The sequence below is a fragment of the Scylla paramamosain genome, chromosome 45, assembly GCF_035594125.1.
Source record: "Scylla paramamosain isolate STU-SP2022 chromosome 45, ASM3559412v1, whole genome shotgun sequence".
NCBI classification, from domain to species: domain Eukaryota; kingdom Metazoa; phylum Arthropoda; class Malacostraca; order Decapoda; family Portunidae; genus Scylla; species Scylla paramamosain.
The window spans coordinates 9,792,654-9,811,305 of record NC_087195.1 but is presented as its reverse complement, the minus strand read 5'-3'; the positions used below and the strand labels follow the sequence as shown (position 1 = coordinate 9,811,305).

Here is an 18,652-nt window from a genome sequence, read left to right as displayed (position 1 = left end):
CTTTAGAAATAGATGTGATAGCAGTGGTGCCATCTGGTTGAAGTAGAGGAGGGAAAGAAGAAGAAGCAAAGTTATTGGAGATATTTTTGGCTAGATGCCAGAAATCACGAGGGGAGTTAGATCTTGAAAGGTTTTGACATTTTCTGTTAATGAAGGAGTTTTTGGCTAGTTGGAGAACAGACTTGGCATGGTTCCGGGCAGAAATATAAAGTGCATGAGATTCTGGTGAAGGAAGGCTTAAGTACCTTTTGTGGGCCACCTCTCTATCATGTATGGCACGAGAACAAGCTGTGTTAAACCAAGGTTTAGAAGGTTTAGGACGAGAAAAAGAGTGAGGAATGTACGCCTCCATGCCAGACACTATCACCTCTGTTATGCGCTCAGCACACAAAGACGGGTCTCTGACACGGAAGCAGTAGTCATTCCAAGGAAAATCAGCAAAATACCTCCTCAGGTCCCCCCAACTAGCAGAGGCAAAACGCCAGAGGCACCTTCGCTTAGGGGGATCCTGAGGAGGGATTGGAGTGATAGGACAAGATAAAGATATGAGATTGTGATCGGAGGAGCCCAACGGAGAAGAAAGGGTGACAGCATAAGCAGAAGGATTAGAGGTCAGGAAAAGGTCAAGAATGTTGGGCGTATCTCCAAGACGGTCAGGAATACGAGTAGGGTGTTGCACCAATTGCTCTAGGTCATGGAGGATAGCAAAGTTGTAGGCTAGTTCACCAGGATGGTCAGTGAAGGGAGAGGAAAGCCAAAGCTGGTGGTGAACATTGAAGTCTCCAAGAATGGAGATCTCTGCAAAAGGGAAGAGGGTCAGAATGTGCTCCACTTTGGAAGTTAAGTAGTCAAAGAATTTCTTATAGTCAGAGGAGTTAGGAGAGAGGTATACAGCACAGATAAATTTAGTAAGAGAATGACTCTGTAGTCGTAGCCAGATGGTGGAAAACTCGGAAGATTCAAGAGCGTGGGCACGAGAGCAGGTTAAGTCATTGCGCACATAAACGCAGCATCCAGCTTTGGATCGAAAATGAGGATAGAGAAAGTAGGAGGGAACAGAAAAGGGGCTACTATCAGTTGCCTCAGACACCTGAGTTTCAGTGAGGAAAAAAAGATGAGGTTTAGAAGAGGAGAGATGGTGTTCTACAGATTGAAAATTAGATAAACTAGTGATAAAATCCAGCAATACCGATGAATTGCCTGATCTGATCGATATTAGTAGGAACAAGGAAATTTTTCTTGATCTTGATTTCGATCGAGTGTACTGATATCAAGGCGAAGGGGATGTACGTTTAATGTAACGTCCATGAGAAGGTGAAGGAGAACAACTGTAACTATTAAGATTAGTTTCTACAAGGCGTGTGGAAACTGAAAACCTCAAGGGATCAGACCCTGCCTGATGAACTTTGTTATCAGTGGGGATTATTTAACAAAGAGTTGTTTTTATCAGTGAGGATTATTTAACAAAGAGCTTAAAACAAGTGCGATACAAATCCCAAGAATAATTACAGCACAGCAGGAAGCAGATTTATATTTAGTGATGCCAGCCTATGGAGCTTGTGCCTACCTTTGTTGTAATGGGCAAGGGAACTTAATGAAAGCAAAGGCTGCCCCTTTAAGAAAATAAATAAATAAATAAAATAAAAATCCCTAAATTACAACTAAGTGCTGTCCTCCTAGCTGCTAGGCTAACCACCTTATTCATAAGACCTGTAAAGGAATAATTATCTTATGAAGTACCAACTTATGGTGTGACAGTCAAATTGCCCTATATTGGTTACAGAATCATAAGACACTACCCATATACTGTACGTAGCCAACAAGGTAAACTCATTCAGCTCATACCTGACATAAAGATAAATCATGTGGCAACTAAAGATAACTCAGTGGATTTCCTAACTCGAGGAATAAGAACAGAGAGCTGAACAAATCCTCTATGGTGGCGAGGACCCTCTTGACTGCTACACAAGAACGAGTGGCCAGAATTACAAGTTAACGTGTCTCAACTCGCTGAAACAAAAAGTGATTGTGTAACACAGTCACAACGCCACCTAAGTTGATGGAATAGGAAATGTACAGCAGAGATTATAAATGTTTAAGAATACTAGGATGGGCTACAAAACTACCAAAAGGTTCGTTCAAAAGGTTTGGCTTTTAATACCGACCCAACATTGAGGGTGGGAAAAGTAAATACAGCAGAACAAGAACTAATTCATTTTTACTAAGAATATACATTGGTCATGGAAAAGTATGATAGATCATCACATTCAAATATAATACCCAAGTTAGGATTATATCTGGAAAATGACATCATTAAGTATGATGGAAGATACAAACGGCTAACGTGCTCGAGTCAACCAAATACCCTATTCTGCTATCCGGTTACTATCACACAACCAAACTGTTTATACAAAGATGGCGTGCATTAAACCATTATTATAGAACCAACTTCTCCTAGTGGCATATATGAGACAGAAATAGTGAATCCCTAAAATGAGACAAGTTGTAAAGGGAGTGTTAAGATAGAAAATATGCCAGAAACATCAAAGCAAACCTTGTTCTTCTGTTGATGCACCACCTCTCTCACTGTTCATAACTAATATAAATTAACCTTTCAGTATCACAGGGGTGATTTTACTGGTGCTGTTAAGGTCAAGGGAGGCTAGTCAGGGCATACATTGTTCTCTTCACCTATGCCACCTCCACACCCATCGATCTAAAATTGGTGCCTGGCCTGACAAGTCAAAACTTCTAAATACTTTCATAAGATTCACAAGCAGATAAGGTTTACCACTTAGTGTATATATATATATATATATATATATATATATATATATATATATATATATATATATATATATATATATATATATATATATATATATATATATATATATTAAGTTATAATGCAGCCTTCGTTACTGTTCCCGGTTGTATCAGAGAAATTATCCAAAACACTCAGGTCAATATTTCCCTAACATTGATTAACTTCCAGCTAGAGCCCCCTGGATTGGTGCCATATGGGAAAGATGAATAAGAACAATAGATGGTTTAAGAAAGGTACTTGGCAAAGCATTAGTCACATTTCATGAACTGCACATTATCATCTTGAATTAGAATCCACTATAAATGATAGACCCTTCACTTACATAAGCAGTGATGTCAATGAACTTAGTTTCATAACCTCTTCACAGTTATTAAGAAGCAGGAGATCGAAATCTTTCCCTAATCAGCATTCACAAGAAGAAATGCTGATCCATGTTATGGTCCCACACTAAAGGAAATAATTAATTATATAAATAAATCAATAAATGACCTATGGAAAAGGTGGTTTTCAGAATATATTTTATGTTTGAGGGAGTCTCATAAGTGTATAATTGCCAAAGAAGGCATAACATGGCCACGAGCCAGGAACGTCGCCCTTATTCAAGACGACGGGTCGTGGTCCAGGTAGAATCTTGGTAAAATCACCGGCCTACACGAGTAAGGTTAGTAAGGGTAGTGGACGTGAAGACCTCGGGCAAAACCACTCGCTCCGTTGCCGGACTGTATCCACTGTATCCAAAGTTTAGCTGATGTAACACCTTCCGCTGATAATGTCTAGCTCCAGGTGCCCATCCATAACCAACAACCCCTGTGACAAGCGGCTAAACGCTCTGCAAACTTATGAAAATCTAAATTTTAAGCTTGCCAAATTTGATTTCGTTTCTCCATAATTTTATATATATATATATATATATATATATATATATATATATATATATATATATATATATATATATATATATATATATATATATATATATATTTTTTTTTTTTTTTTTTTTTGTTTTTTTTGTTTTTTTTATATGAAGGACACTGGCCAAGGGCAACAAAAATTTAATAAAAAAAAAAAAGATGCCCACTGAAATGTCAGTCCCATAAAATGGTCAAAGCAGTAGTCAAAAATTGATGAATAAGGGTCTTGAAACCTCCCTCTTGAAGGAATTCAAGTCATAGGAAGGTGGAAATACATAAGCAGGCAGGGAGTTCCAGAGTTTACCAGAGAAAGGGATGAATGACTGAGAATACTGGTTAACTCTTGCATTAGAGAGGTGGACAGAATAGGGGTGAGAGAAAGAAGAAAGTCTTCTGCAGCGAAGCCGCGGGAGGAGGGGAGGCATGCAGTTAGCAAGATCAGAAGAGCAGTTAGTATGAAAATAGCAGTAGAAAACAGCTAGAGATGCAACATTGCGGCGGTGAGAGAGAGGCTGAAGACAGTCAGTTAGAGGAGAGGAGTCGATGAGACGAAAAGCTTTTGATTCCATCCTGTCTAGAAGAGCAGTATGAGTGGAACCCCCCACACATGTGAAGCATACTCCATACATAGACAGATAAGGCCCTTGTACAGAGTTAGCAGCTGGGGGGGGGGTGAGAAAAACTGGCGGAGACGTCTCAGAACGCCTAACTTCATAGAAGCTGTTTTAGCTAGAGATGAGATGTGAAGCTTCCAGTTCAGATTATAAATAAAGGACGGACCGAGGATGTTCAGTGTAGAAGAGGGGGACAGTTGAGTGTCATTGAAGAAGAGGGATAGGTGTCTTGAAGGTTGTGTCGAGTTGATAGATGGAGGAATTGAGTTTTTGAGACATTGAACAATACCAAGTTTGCTCTGCCCAAATCAAAAATTTTAGAAAGATCAGAAGTCAAGCGTTCTGTGGCTTCCCTGCGTGAAATGTTCATCTCCTGAAGGGTTAGACGTCTATGAAAAGACGTGGAAAAATGCAGGGTGGAATCATCAGCATAAGAATGGATAGGACAAGAAGTTTGGTTTAGATCATTAATGAATAAAAAGAAGAGAGTGGGTGATAGGACAGAACCCTGAGGAACATCACTCTTAATAGATTTAGGAGAACAGTGACCGTCTACCACAGCAGCAATAGAACATTCAGAAAGGAAACTTGAGATAAAGTTACAGAGAGAAGGATAGAAGCCGTAGGAAGGTAGTTTGGAAATCAAAGCTTTGTGCCAGACTCTATCAAAAGCTTTTGATATGTCCAAGGCAACAGAAAAAGTTTCACCAAAATCTCTAACAAAGGATGACCAAGACTCAGTAAGGAAAGCCAGAAGATCACCAGTAGAGCGGCCTTGACGGAACCCACACTGGCGATCAGATAGAAGGTTGTGAAGTGATAGATGTTTAAGAATCTTCCTGTTGAGGATAGATTCAAAAACTTTAGACAGGCAGGAAATTAAAGCAATAGGACGGTAGTTTCAGGGATTAGAACGGTCACCCTTTTTAGGTACAGGTTGAATGTAGGCAAGAAGGAAAGGTAGATGTTGACAGACAGAGCTGAAAGAATTTGACTAGGCAAGGTGCAAGCACGGAGGCACAGTTTCGGAGAACAATAGGAGGGACCCCATCAGGTCCATAAGCCTTCCGAGGCCAGCAAGGACATGGAAAACATCATTGCGAAGAATTTTAATAGGTGCCATGAAGTAGTCAGAGGGTGGAGGAGAGGGAGGAACAAGCCCAGAATCGTCCAAGGTAGAGTTTTTAGCAAAGGTTTGAGCGAGGAGTTCAACTTTAGAAATAGATGTGATAGCAATGGTGCCATCTGGTTGAAATAAAGGAGGGTAAGAAGAAGAAGCAAAGTTATTGGAGATATTTTTGGCTAGATGCCAGAAAACATGAGGGGAGTTAGATCTTGAAAGGTTTTGACATTTTCTGTTAATGAATGAGTTTTTGGCTAGTTGGAGAACAGACTTGGCATGGTTCCGGGCAGAAATATAAAGTGCATGAGATTCTGGTGATGGAAGGCTTAAGTACCTTTTGTGGGCCACCTCTCTATCATGTATGGCACGAGAACAAGCTGTGTTAAACCAAGGTTTAGAAGGTTAAGGACGAGAAAAAGCGTGAGGAATGTACACCTCCATGCCAGACACTATCACCTCTGTTATGCGCTCAGCACACAAAGACGGGTCTCTGACACGGAAGCAGTAGTCCTTCCAAGGAAAATCAACAAAATACCTACTCAGGTACCCCAAATAGCAGAGGCAGGTACCCCCAAATAGCCAGAGGCACCTTCGCTTAGGGGGATCCTGAGGAGGGATTGGAGCGATAGGACAAGATACAAATATGAGATTGTGATCGGAGGACCCCAACGGAAAAGAAAGGGTGACAGCATAAGCAGAAGGATTAGAGGTCAGGAAAAGGTCAAGAATGTTGGGCGTATCTCCAAGACGGTCAGGAATACGAGTAGGGTGTTGCACCAATTGGTTTAGGTCGTGGTGGATAGCAAAGTTGAAGGCTAGTTCACCAGGATGGTCAGTGAAGGGAGAGGAAAGCCAAAGCTGGTGGTGAATATTAAAGTCTCCAAGAATGGAGGTCTCTGCAAAAGGGAAGAGGATCAGAATGTGCTCTACTTTGGAAGTTAAATAGTCAAAGCATTTCTTATAGTCAGAGGAGTAAGGTGAGAAGTATACAGAACAGATAAATTTAGTTTGAGAGTGACTCTGTAGTCGTATCCAGATGGTGGAAAATTCGGAAGATTCAAGAGCATGGGCACGAGAGCAGGTTAAGTCATTGCGCACATAAACGCAGTATCCAGCTTTGGATCGAAAGTGGGGATAGAGAAAGTAGGAGGGAACAGAAAAGGGGCTACTGTCAGTTGCCTCAGACACCTGATTTTCAGTGAGGAAAAAAAGATGAGGTTTAGAAGAGGAGAGGTGGTGTTCTAAAGATTGAAAATTAGATCTTAGACCGCGAAAGTTGCAGAAGTTAATGAAAAAGTTGAGGGGGGTGTCAAGACACTTAGGGTCGTCGACAGAAGGGCAGTCTGACCTGGGGACATTTATGGTCCCCTCCCCAGATGGGAACTCCGAGGCTGGTGTAGGAGTCGCCATGATGATTTTAAAATTTTTGAGTGAATGTGTGTGTGTTATTAGGTGCTTGTAGTTTTGTGTGGAGGAAGAGAGTTGTCTTTAGAGGGCATGCTGTGACTGCCCCCTTGTGTTGTGAAACACAAAGGGAAACGTTCAGTGAGGTCACAGCTGGGTTTAATGATAAGTTCACAGCACCCCTGAACAGTGCTTTAGACCTCACTGGGAGTAATTATCGTTTCGCCAGGTGTCTACTGCCAAGTATTTAAATACTTGTATATTTATTTTTCCCTCGGTGGCAGGAACATATCGGAAATACACTAATTTTTGACAGGATAATGATAAATGGTGATGGAATTTGTTATCAATTTAAGTTTATATGTTTAAACTGCAAGGATCCGGAGTCGAACGGATCCGAACTCCTGGACCTAAACTTTTAGGAGCCTGCTCCGAACGCGGCGCAGTTAGTTACCCTCGAGGAACGATCAATTATACCTAGGGGTCTGTCGCAGTTACACTCTTACTACTATTCAAAGCAGTCGCTCCACTCCACTCAGCCTACTGCTCCAGACGGACGTTCCACCAAAGATTCCAGCAGCTAAGTACTCTGACCAGCCTCAGACCTGTGCACCGTTAGGTACTTAGCTAAGCCTAGGTCCACCACTAACATCAGATAAATTCCATACTATAACCATCAACGTATGCTGAAACAAAGTTCCCAAAACGAGAAAATGCAATGTGTGTGTGTGTGTGTGTGTCCAACGGGAATAATACACGACTATTACAGGAGATGCCTAGAAAAGTTCGCGGGTTACCTGAATGCTGAGGGAATAACACTGCTTCAAAAGGCTTGCGACCTGAAGGACCTGCGTCTTGCTGTATCAGGAGACCAAGACGCTCCGACGATTCTGTCCGCCCTTGAAGCAACTTGCCCGTCATTCCCCCACCTAAAACACTTATGTGAGTCTTTGATGCTTATAAGATGTTTAGTCATGGTCATTCAGTAGCTATAATTTTGTGTGTGTATGTGTGTGTGTGTGTGTGTGTGTGTGTGTGTGTGTGTCCCTACATATGTAAATAACTCAGAGGAGGTGTCGTTACAGCCCTACACGTTCCTGTGGAGGCAATTACACTCGAGATGCTCACCACACCCCTGCCCGACGTAACTTCCGATGGTGGCTTCACCCGCGTGAATCTCGCGTTGTCTGGTGTGGATGAGAAACTGCTGGAGAAGACATGTCGGATAACGGCAGTCCTTCAGCCCAGAGGGGTGAGGTAAGTGTACATTGCGCATACAATCTCTCTCTCTCTCTCTCTCTCTCTCTCTCTCTCTCTCTCTCTCTCTCTCTCTCTCTCTCTCTCTCTCTCTCTCTCTCTCCACAAGGAAGAGAAGGAAAAAACATTAAATAAGTAGACGAATAATGTCTATCATTCCAACAAACAAGCAATTACGCAAGAAAATACAAAATTGTATAGTTACCAACTAGACAGAAAAAAGTTAAAAAAAATAAAAAAATGGCATCCATAATAAGGAAAAAGAAAAACTCTGAAAAAAAAAAAAATGCTGTCAGTGATGTTTTGATACTCCTTTCTTTAAGTTCAGTTCAGAGGAAGAAGGTGGAAAGACGGAAACAGAGATTCGAAGATTATCAGGAAAAAGAAAGGAATCGTGAAGGTACTGTTTAACTCTCGCGCTAATAACATGGATAGATTAGAGATGAAAGCAGAAATTCTTGTGTAGCGAGACAGCGGGAGGGCCGAATGGACGCAGAAAAATAAAATAAAATAAACATGGAAATAACCTTTCAAAGATAGTAAGAGGTGCAACACCTTTGCGAAACAAATGAGATATTAATCAGTTAAAGGACGGGAGTTGATGAGGCGAAAAGCTTTTTAACTCTAGCCTGCTTAGTGAGGACCTGTTATTGAAGCACCTCCCCATATTTGGAATCCACACATACAAGGACGGATAAGGTCCCTATATAGGGTTTGTAGTATAGTCCCTTAAAGTAGAGGAAGTATTAAGGCTATTCAAGATGACGATAACATTTTAGGGCAAAAGATAGTTTATTCGTTATAGAATTAACTTAAGTGTAATTATTCTTGTCTTCAAAGATTTCGAGCAAGAAAGCTAAAAAGAACGATTGGGGAAAAGAAGGATACCGAACGGAGTTAGGGAATAGTGGAAGAAAGGAAATAAGGAATGAAGGAAAAATAAAGATAAAAAATTATGTATTAGGAAGAAAATAGAAAATAACGACAATTTAAAGAAATTCTCAATAAAATAATAGCCAGGCCGATGTGGAAATAAAAAAAATATAAACTATGTAGTTATGCTTTATGTAGTGATGCGTGGATGTGTGCATGCGTGCATGTATCTGTCTGCCCCTGACTTCTGGGTGCAGCGAAAAATGCGGAAACTGGGGTCGGGCTTGAGGTTCTGATGTAGGTGGGGGCGGCCAGCAGAGGGCGGTAAAGCGTAGCGAGACACGATTGAGGCAAGATGTAATATGTGCGAGGTCTGTAGTAGAACAGATCAGACCGTTCCGCCCACAGGCAAGACTAGAGCTTGACGTCAGCGTATTGGTTTAAAGTAGTGGTTCCCAACCTGTGTGTTTTATCCACAAATTATCCACAAGTGGGTAATTTGCATAATTTGACTGGGTAGTGGAGGGCAGCTAATAAAGAAATTCATATTGTTATGAATGTGTGTGTGTGTGTGTGTGTGTGTGTGTGTGTGTGCGAAAATGTAATTGATTGTGCATTGTGGGTGTGAGAGAAAACGGAGAAGAGAATGAGCGCAGTCTCATACAGGACAAACGTTCAGGCGGTGAGCGCCAAGGATGAGAAACTGTAAGGATAGTTCACCAAGCACTTGTTTTTCCACACAAAGCATCGCGCCATATATCCTTGACGTCACATCTATAAACAAAAACGTCACCGGAGACCCCGCCGGCTTGGCCTTCAAGACGCACTCTAGCACACCAGGTTTTCCTCCAGAAGAATGGACAACTCACCAAAATCTACCCAGCCAACTAAACTGCTGCCAGCACCTTCGGGGCACTAGAGATTGTAACACCTCAGCCTGCACGGCCCCATCAAATCTCCAACAAGAACAACAACTGGAGACCCCGAACGGTGTTGTGTGCAAAAGTGTCCGTCTGTGCAAGAGTACCTTGTGCTCTACACCCTCTGTTATCTTTGCTCAAACTCGTGTATGAAAGGGTTTATGGGGCTGATATCCTATCCAGAGCAAACACGATCATCAATTATCATTGTGAGTGTATGTAACGCATCATCAGTAGTCTTATAATCTATTATTTGTCGAATATCTGAAACCTCCGAGTACCTCCGACTCGCACAGTTCCGCACGGTATTTCCGTATCATACTGCACTTTCACTTTTTTTAAGTAAATACTGCGAATTCCACGTTTCTTTTGGAAGTGTAGAGAAAGTAATGACTCACGCTGTTTCAAGTAATATTTCAGTTAAATGTTCACTATTAACTAATCTATTGGTCAAAGTAGCTCAGCCCTTCACCTCCGATGCGATGATGCTGATGTCCGCTTCGAAAATCTTAATAAAATGTCGTAATTATTTGATAACACCTAGTGATTGTGGCAATACATATCAGTAAAAATCAGGTCTACAGTCCTGGCCGAAAGGAAAACTTAGACTTACCTAAGATTTCAAATATTCGATAAATAACAGATTATAAGACAACTGATGATGGAAGGAATATGCACTCATAATACGATGACTAGCTTTTGAAAAGTGAAATACGGGACACCTAAAATGGAGAGGTATATCGACAATTTACCGGTTATGTGAAGCGCACATCATAAGCTCGCAACGCGTCTCTGTCTCTGTCAGCTGGGATTCAAGACCTGCATCATTGACTTGTACACTTTTTTTTTTGTACACTTTTTTTGACTTGTACACTTTTTTTGTACACTTTTCACATGCTTTAAGAAGCGTGTCCATTGTATGTTTTGTTTCACGTAGCAATGTATGTACTGAAACATTACAACATTACAGTAGTAATACATATTCTGCAAATTTAAAAGGATTGTAAAAGTAAAGTGTCTTTCCATTTTTTTTTTTTTTTTTTTTTTTTTGCAGATAATACAGATGAGAGAAATGTTATTTTAGAAAGAACATTCTACCCATTGTGGCTAATCAGTTTACTGTCATATTTTGCACTTAATAAAGCTGCTGAGAGGGAGTGGCGGGACAACGCTGGCTCAAGGACGTAAACACTGAGACAAGATACACGCGCCTTGCGCGGGATCTAATTTGCCTATTACAAATTTATGTGCCTTACAAAATCGATGGTATTTTTTACTTATTTCATCCAAAAAAGGTAAAAATATTGCACTAGTAACTCAAAATTAAGAAATGTAAGACTTTAATGTTTTGCTCTTTCACCATTTCATACTAGGGCTTCAGAATTCGGCTTAACCAAGGCTCAGCACAGCCCTAAGCAGGCATAGGGGATAAGAGCAAGTCTAAGAAAGAAGTCTGAGACGAAAACTGAAAATCTTTGTCAGTATGGCCCCTGCTGCTACACTGCCCTCACTACCATTCCCACTTCAGTACATTTCATGCTGACAAAGTAAAAACAGAAGCTGAAACAGAAATTAAAATATCCTGAGAAATCACTTCTTCGCAAAATGATTGCACAGCACAATACAGTATATTCCTGTTAACCTGAAAACAAATTGTTCCTTTTTATAAAAGTAAAAACAAGTTACAGCTGTGTTTAATTTGTTATTATAATTATTAATGAGCACTAACGACAAATCGTAAGGATAGCTATTTGGAACTAAGAAAGATACGGAAGAAGTGAAATGACTCGAGAGAAAAAGTTAAGATAGACCAGTGGGGAAATGTTAGATATGACACAAAAAGGATGGGTGAGAGACATGAATGTTGAAGATTCACTAAGAAATTCAGCCAATTATCTGTTTCTAGGTTTGTGACTATATCAATAATGACAAGAGTCTAGGGCCGGCATGTACTAGCCTCCCGTAGTACAATACTATATATTATTTGATATTAAAACCACATCAGATTAAAACTACATGTACAGTACAGCTATTAACTATTTAAGAGAAGACAACACTCAATATGATGTGTAAATTTTAGAAAAAAATAGAAAAAAAAATAATAGCAAGAATGCGGAGAACATTTCTGGATTTAAACGAGATTCTTGCTGGCGATGGTATCCAGCGTGCGTCATCACCTTTACGTCACAGAGTGCGTGACGTCATGGCTCAATTAATGACGTTTCACTAACTATCTGTTTCTCATCTTTGGTGAGTGCGGCGGTGAGTCACCAAAACAGAGGAGAGAGGAGAGAGAACAGAGGCACATCTGCCTGCGCCCTGCTCTCCGTCGCCTTTCTGAATTGCTGTTTTTTTTTTTTTTTTTTTTTTTTGTGCCATGTGTTTTTTTTTTTTTGTGCCATGTGAGGGAAAACGGGAGGCCACGATCTCTCGCCCTCAGAAATAAGATGTAACCAGAAATGCCCTAATAGCCCTCTGAGGAGGTAAACGGCACAAAAAGGCAAGGTGAGTATATTAACATGGCAAAGATAACAATGATAACACAATGACCAAACTACTGTTGAGTGCGAGGATTGGCCCGCAGAGTTACCAGGGTTGAGTGCACCGGTAAGAATCCACCCAGCAGAAGGCCAGCGAAGTGAAGTCCACAGGCTGGAGAGTAGTGGGGAGACAGTGGTGGTGTCCGGTCGGCTGACAGAGACAAGGGGGAGAAACAGCACGAAGCCCAGACGTGCAGCTTTCCCAGGTGAGACGAGGAACCAGCGAGAAACAGAAGGTGAGGTGTGCTCCGTGTGGAGGCAGGCTGGTGTCTGCCCTGGCTCGCCAGCCTGGCCGTGGCCTTGCCTCGGAATCCCCGGGTATCAGGGAGTAGGAGGGGCCAGGGGTAGTAACGAGGTCGGCAGACTTGAATACGTGTATAACAAGGCTGGCAGAGCGTATGTGATGAGGCCGGCAGGGCGTAGGTAGTTAAGCCGACTCGATGTGCATGTATATCCCTCACATGCCAATACAGCCGTATATATATAGTGCTGTGCATAGACACTGCCGTGCTTAGACAGTGCCATTTACAGACAGTGTTGTGTCATGAGGAAAGTGCCTGAGACTGTACCAGCCTGTGAGTTGATTGCCGGAGTAACTTAAGTATTGCGTCCTTGTACTGTGTTGTATTATTAAAATGTCCGGTTTCACAGACTACAGTCTTTGGTTTCGCCTTTGTCTGTCTGTTCTGTCCTCTGCCTGACTGCCCCACGTTATCCACCACCCCGCTCGGCACAGCCACGTCGGATCCAAAATCACAGGTGTTTCTGGGTGCCGGGCGCACTGAGGGCGCGGCGCGGCAATATATTTATTAATATCTCAACTGTAAATTATAGAAAATTGAGACCCAGGTATTAATATTAGAATTTGTTTAAATTTAGAAACCAGGTAATAGGTGCTTTAAGCTGAGGAGCAACTTAAAGGACGTTTTTTTAGAAACGTGGCAGACCTAGTCATACGGAGCCCGCCTGCAACACTACGCCAAGTGTCGCCCCCCCGTGATTGTTGCGGCGAGAATTTTTCTTATTTAATGTAGCAATATATTTCAGCATTCATTTATTAATTGTTGAAAATAGCGAGCATAAGTAAAACATGTTAGCTTTTCGTCTCATTAACTCCTCTCCTCTAACTGACTGTCTTCAGCCTCTCTCTCACCGCCGCAATGTTGCATCTCTAGCCGTCTTCTACCGCCATTTTCATGCTAGCTGATCTTCTGATCTTACTAAATGCATGCCTCCCCTCTTCCCGCGGCCTCGCTGCACAAGACTTTCTTTCTCTTATCCCTATTCTGTCCACCTCTCTAACGCAAGAGTTAACCAGTATTCTCAATCATTCATCCTTTTCTCTGGTAAATTCTGGAACTTCCTGCCTGCTTCTGTATTTCCGTCTTCCTATGACTTGAATTCCTTCAAGAGGGAGGTTTCAAGACACTTATTCATCAATTTTTGACTACTGCTTTGACCCTTTTATGGGACTGGGATTTCAGTGGGCATTTTTTTTATTGGATTTTTGTTGCCCTTGGCCAGTGTCATTCCTACATAGAAAAAAAAAATCTTAACATCTTCACAGTTCAACTTGTAATGCCGACCAAAACTGGTTATCACGTATATGAAGTGAGTTATGGCACATAATTCCCGCATTTTGCACGCTCGAACTCGATCTGTAGTGGTGAGGCAATAGTTGCGCGAGTTACGAGGTAGAAACCTTCGCTCACATATGCAAAATACGACAAAAGAAGAAATGGCATAAAATAAGAAAGATCCGCAGTCAAAAGTTACCTACTTGGAGGTGTTTCTGAAGCTGAAATCGCAATTTTTATATGCGATGGACACCAAAAGGTGCTCCTGGCCAAATCATCGTTGTACTCTCCATGGTCCAGGCAAAACGGTGGGTTATACAGATGTGCGGTAACAAAATTAGAATCCCCCAGCGGGAGCGAGCCTCGCTCCCGCTGGTAGAATTAGAAAAAAAATAATAATAAGTTGGCAACTTTTTCTGAGATGCCTGTCGCGGCGTGGGTAACAGTGGCTGACTCAATCAAGTGATCGCTTTCAACGCTTTAGCATCAGTCCATGTAGAAAGCACATTGAAAGTTGTTTTAATTTATAGGTGATAAAGAATTTAAGGATAAATAATGTATTGTTGAAAATTAACTTTAATCCAATTCATGTTGTTTTATCATCACTTCTGTACTTATACTTGATGATAAGGGTAACACGAACTTGATGTCAGTAAATGGGTAATGTAATGAAACAGACTGGGAACCACTGGTTTAACTTTATTGTCTGCACCTTCCCTGGATTTTCGCTCTTCCCGACCAGGGAAGTAAACATCACCGGACGAACAATGTTTTATTGGTCTCCTCGCGGCAAAAGGCCCCCAACATATCGTACGGCGCCACTCCGTCCGAAACCCTATATTATAGTACATATTATTACATTCAATGTTAGCCATGATTTTTCCTAACATCATTGCTCATATCTTCTTTCTCTACATCACTATCGACGTTTCACATCAGATGGATATATTCTGCACATGCACGCACATGCACACACACCGCGCGACAACCTCGGCAGCTACCCTTCAATGATATTATGCAGAGGAAGAGTTAGACATCACACGGTTATGTCTGATTTCATCAAGCTACCAGATGATGATTACGAAAACTGAACGTACCATCGAATTAAAAAAAAAAAAAATGCTACATCTCAGAGTCCCCATCTGGGGAGGGGACCACAAATGTCCACAGGTCGGACTGCTCTTCTGATTATGACCCTAAATATCTTGACACCTCTCCCACAACTTTTTCTTCATTAACTTCTGCAACATTCGCGGTCTTAGATTTAATTTTCAATCTGTAGTATAACACCTCTCCTCTTCTAAACCTCATCTTCTTTCCCTCACTGAAACAGAGGTGTCTGAGGCAACTGACAGTAGCCCCTTTTCTGTTTCCTCCTACTTTCTCTATCCTCATTTTCAATCCAAAGCTGGATGTTGCGTTTATGTGCGCAACGACTTAACTTGGTCTCCTGCCCACGCTCTTGAATCTTCCGAGTTTTCCACCATCTGGCTACTACTATAGTCACTCTCAAACTAAATTTATTTGTGTTGTATACCTCTCACCTAACTCCTCTTACTATAAAAAAAAAAAAAAAAAAAATTGACTAGATAACTTCCAAAGTGGAGCACATTCTGACCCTCTTCTCTTTTGCAGAAATATCTATTTTTAGAGACTTCAGTGTTCACCTCTAGCTTTGGCTTTCCTCTCCCTTCACTGACCATCCTGGTGAACTAGCCTTCAATATTGCTATCTTCCACGACTTAGAACAATAGGTGCAACACCCTATTCGTATTCCTGACCGTCTTGGAGATACGCCCAACATTCTTGACCTTTTCCTAACTCCTAATCGTTCTGCTTATGCTGTCGCTCTCTCTTCTCCATTAGGCTCCTCCGATCACAATCTCATATCTGTATCTTGTCCTATCGCTCCAATCCCTCCTCAGGATCCCCCTAAGCGGAGGTGCCTCTGGCGTTTTGCCTCTACTAGTTGGGGGACTTGAAGAGGTATTTTGCTGATTTTCCTTGGAATGACTAATGCTTCCGTGTCAGAGACCCGTCTCTGTGTGCCGAGCGCATAACAGAAGTGATAGTGTCTGGCATGGAGGCGTACATTACTGACATTTTCTTCTCGACCTAAACCTTCCAAACCTTGGTTTAACACAGCCTGTTCTCGTGCTATACATGATAGAGAGGTGGCCCACAAAAGATACTTGAGCCTTCCATCACCAGAATTTCATCCACTTTATATTTCTGCTCGGAACCATGCCAAGTCTGTTCTCCAACTAGCCAAAAACTCTGTCATTAATAGAAAGTGTCAAAATCTTTCAAGATCTAATTTCCCTCGTGAATTCTGGTATCTACCCAAAAATATCTCAAATAACTTTGCTTCTTCTTCTTTCCCTCCATTATTTCAACCAGATGGTACCATTGCTATCATATCTATATCTAAAGCTGAACTCTTCTCTCAAAACCTTTGCTAAAAACTCTACCTTGTACGATTCAGGGCTTGTTCCCCCCATCCTCTCCGCCCTCTGACTACTTCATGCTACCTATTAAAATTCTTGGCAATGATGTTTTCCATACCCTCGGAAGGCTTATGGATTTGATGCGGTCCCTCATATTGTTCTCCAACACTGCCTCCGTGCTTGCACCTTGCCTAGTCAAACTCTTTCAACTCTGTCAACATCTACTTTTCCTTCTTGCTGGAAGTTTGCCTACATTCATCCTGTTCCTAAAAAGGATGACCGTTCTAATCCCTCAAAGTACCGTCCTATTGCTTTAATTTCCTGCCTATCTGAAGTTTTTGAATATATCCTTCTTATACATATCACTCCACAACCTTCTATCTGATCGCCAGTATGGGTTCCGTCATGGCCGCTCTACTAACTGGCTTTCCTTACCGAGTCTTGGTAAGTCTCTTTGAGAGATTTTGGTGAAACTTTTGCTGTTCCCTTGGATATATCAACAACTTTTGATAGAATCTGGCACAAAGCTTTGATTTCCAAACTACCCTCCTATGGCTTCTATCCTTCTCTCTGTAACTTCATCTCAAGTTTCCTTTCTGACCGTTTTATTGCTGCTGTAGTAGACGGTCACTGTTCTTCTCCTAAATCTATTAACAGTGGTGTTCCTCAGGGTTCTGTCCTGTCACCCACTCTCTTCTTATTATTCATTAATGATCTAAACCAAACTTGTCCTATCCACTCCTACGCTGATGATACCACCCTGCACTTTTCCACGTCTTTTCATAGACGTCCAACCCTTCAAGAGGTAAACATTTCACGCAGGGAAGCCACAGAACGTTTGACTTCTGATCTTTCTAAAATTTCTGATTGGGGCTGAGCAAACTTGGTATTGTTAAATGCCTCAAAAACTCAATTCCTTCATCTATCAACTTGACACAACCTTCCAGACAACTATCCCCTCTTCTTCAATGACACTCAACTGTCCCCCTCTTCTACACTGAACATCCTCGGTCTGTCCTTTACTTATAATCTGAACTGGAAACTTCACATCTCATCTCTAGCTAAAACAGCTTCTATGAAGTTAGGTGTTCTGAGACGTCTCCGCCAGTTTTTCTCACCAACCCCCAAGCTGCTAACTCTGTACAAGGGCCTTATCCGTCCATGTATGGAGTATGCTTCACATGTCTAGGGGGATTCCACTCATACTGCTCTTCTAGACAGGGTAGAAGTAAAAGCTTTACGTCTCATCAACTCCTCTAACTGACTGTCTTCAGCCTCTCTCTCACCGCCGCAATGTTGCATCTCTAGCTGTCTTCTACCGCCATTTTCATGCTAACTGCTCTTCTGATCATGCTAACTGCATGCCTCCCCTCCTTCCGCGGCCTCGCTGCACAAGACTTTCTTCTTTCTCTCACCGCTATTCTGTCCACCTCTCTAACGCAAGAGTTAACCAGTATTCTCAATCGTTCATCCCTTTCTCTGGTAAACTCTGAAACTCCTTGCCTGCTTCTGTATTTCCACCTTCCTATGACTTGAATTCTTTCAAGAGGGAGGTTTCAAGACACTTATTCATCAATTTTTGACTACTACTTTGACCCTTTTATGGGACTGGCATTTCAGTGGGCATTTTTTTTCTATTGGATTTTTGTTGCCCTTGGCCAGTGTCCTTCCTACATAAAAAAAAAAAAAAAACGTACCGTACAGTATTTTTCTAACTAGGATTTTCATCCTCTGTTTAGCAAGGAGCACAGAGGACAGGCCAATGTAACAGGAAAGCTCAGTGAATAAGACTTGATGCACCACTTACTCAAAGTCACATAACTGCCGGCATATCAGAAATTTTCCTATCTGAGTAGCCTTCTTAGTGGAAACTGAACATTAACACAAAGTTACTAGCAGTGTCAGATGGAATTCTGAAATTCTGCTGTATGGGAACAAGTTTACTCTACATACTACATGCCATTTTCAGCAAATAAAACTATAATAAAACCTTTATAATTATTACCTATATAATATATCAATATAGCATTGCAGGCTGATAGGCTTTTGTCAGCAGATAAAATCTATAATTATACTTTTACTTAAGTGATGTATACCTATATAACATTACAGGCTAACAGCCTTTTTCGGGAAATAGATCTGTAACCTTTGCATAAATT

The 18,652-nt window shown here is 41.5% G+C and overlaps 1 protein-coding gene across 4 annotated transcripts in view; it reads left to right on the top strand.

Moving 5' to 3' along the window:
* LOC135094237 (uncharacterized) overlaps positions 1-18,652 on the top strand; it is a 72,938-nt gene that overhangs the window by 27,916 nt on the left and 26,370 nt on the right. For all 4 annotated transcript variants that reach the window (XM_063994158.1, XM_063994157.1, XM_063994159.1 and 1 more), the window contains 2 exons: positions 7,649-7,821; positions 7,965-8,136. In XM_063994158.1, coding sequence (XP_063850228.1) covers positions 7,649-7,821; positions 7,965-8,136 — 345 coding nt within the window. The remainder of the gene's footprint in view (positions 1-7,648; positions 7,822-7,964; positions 8,137-18,652) is intronic.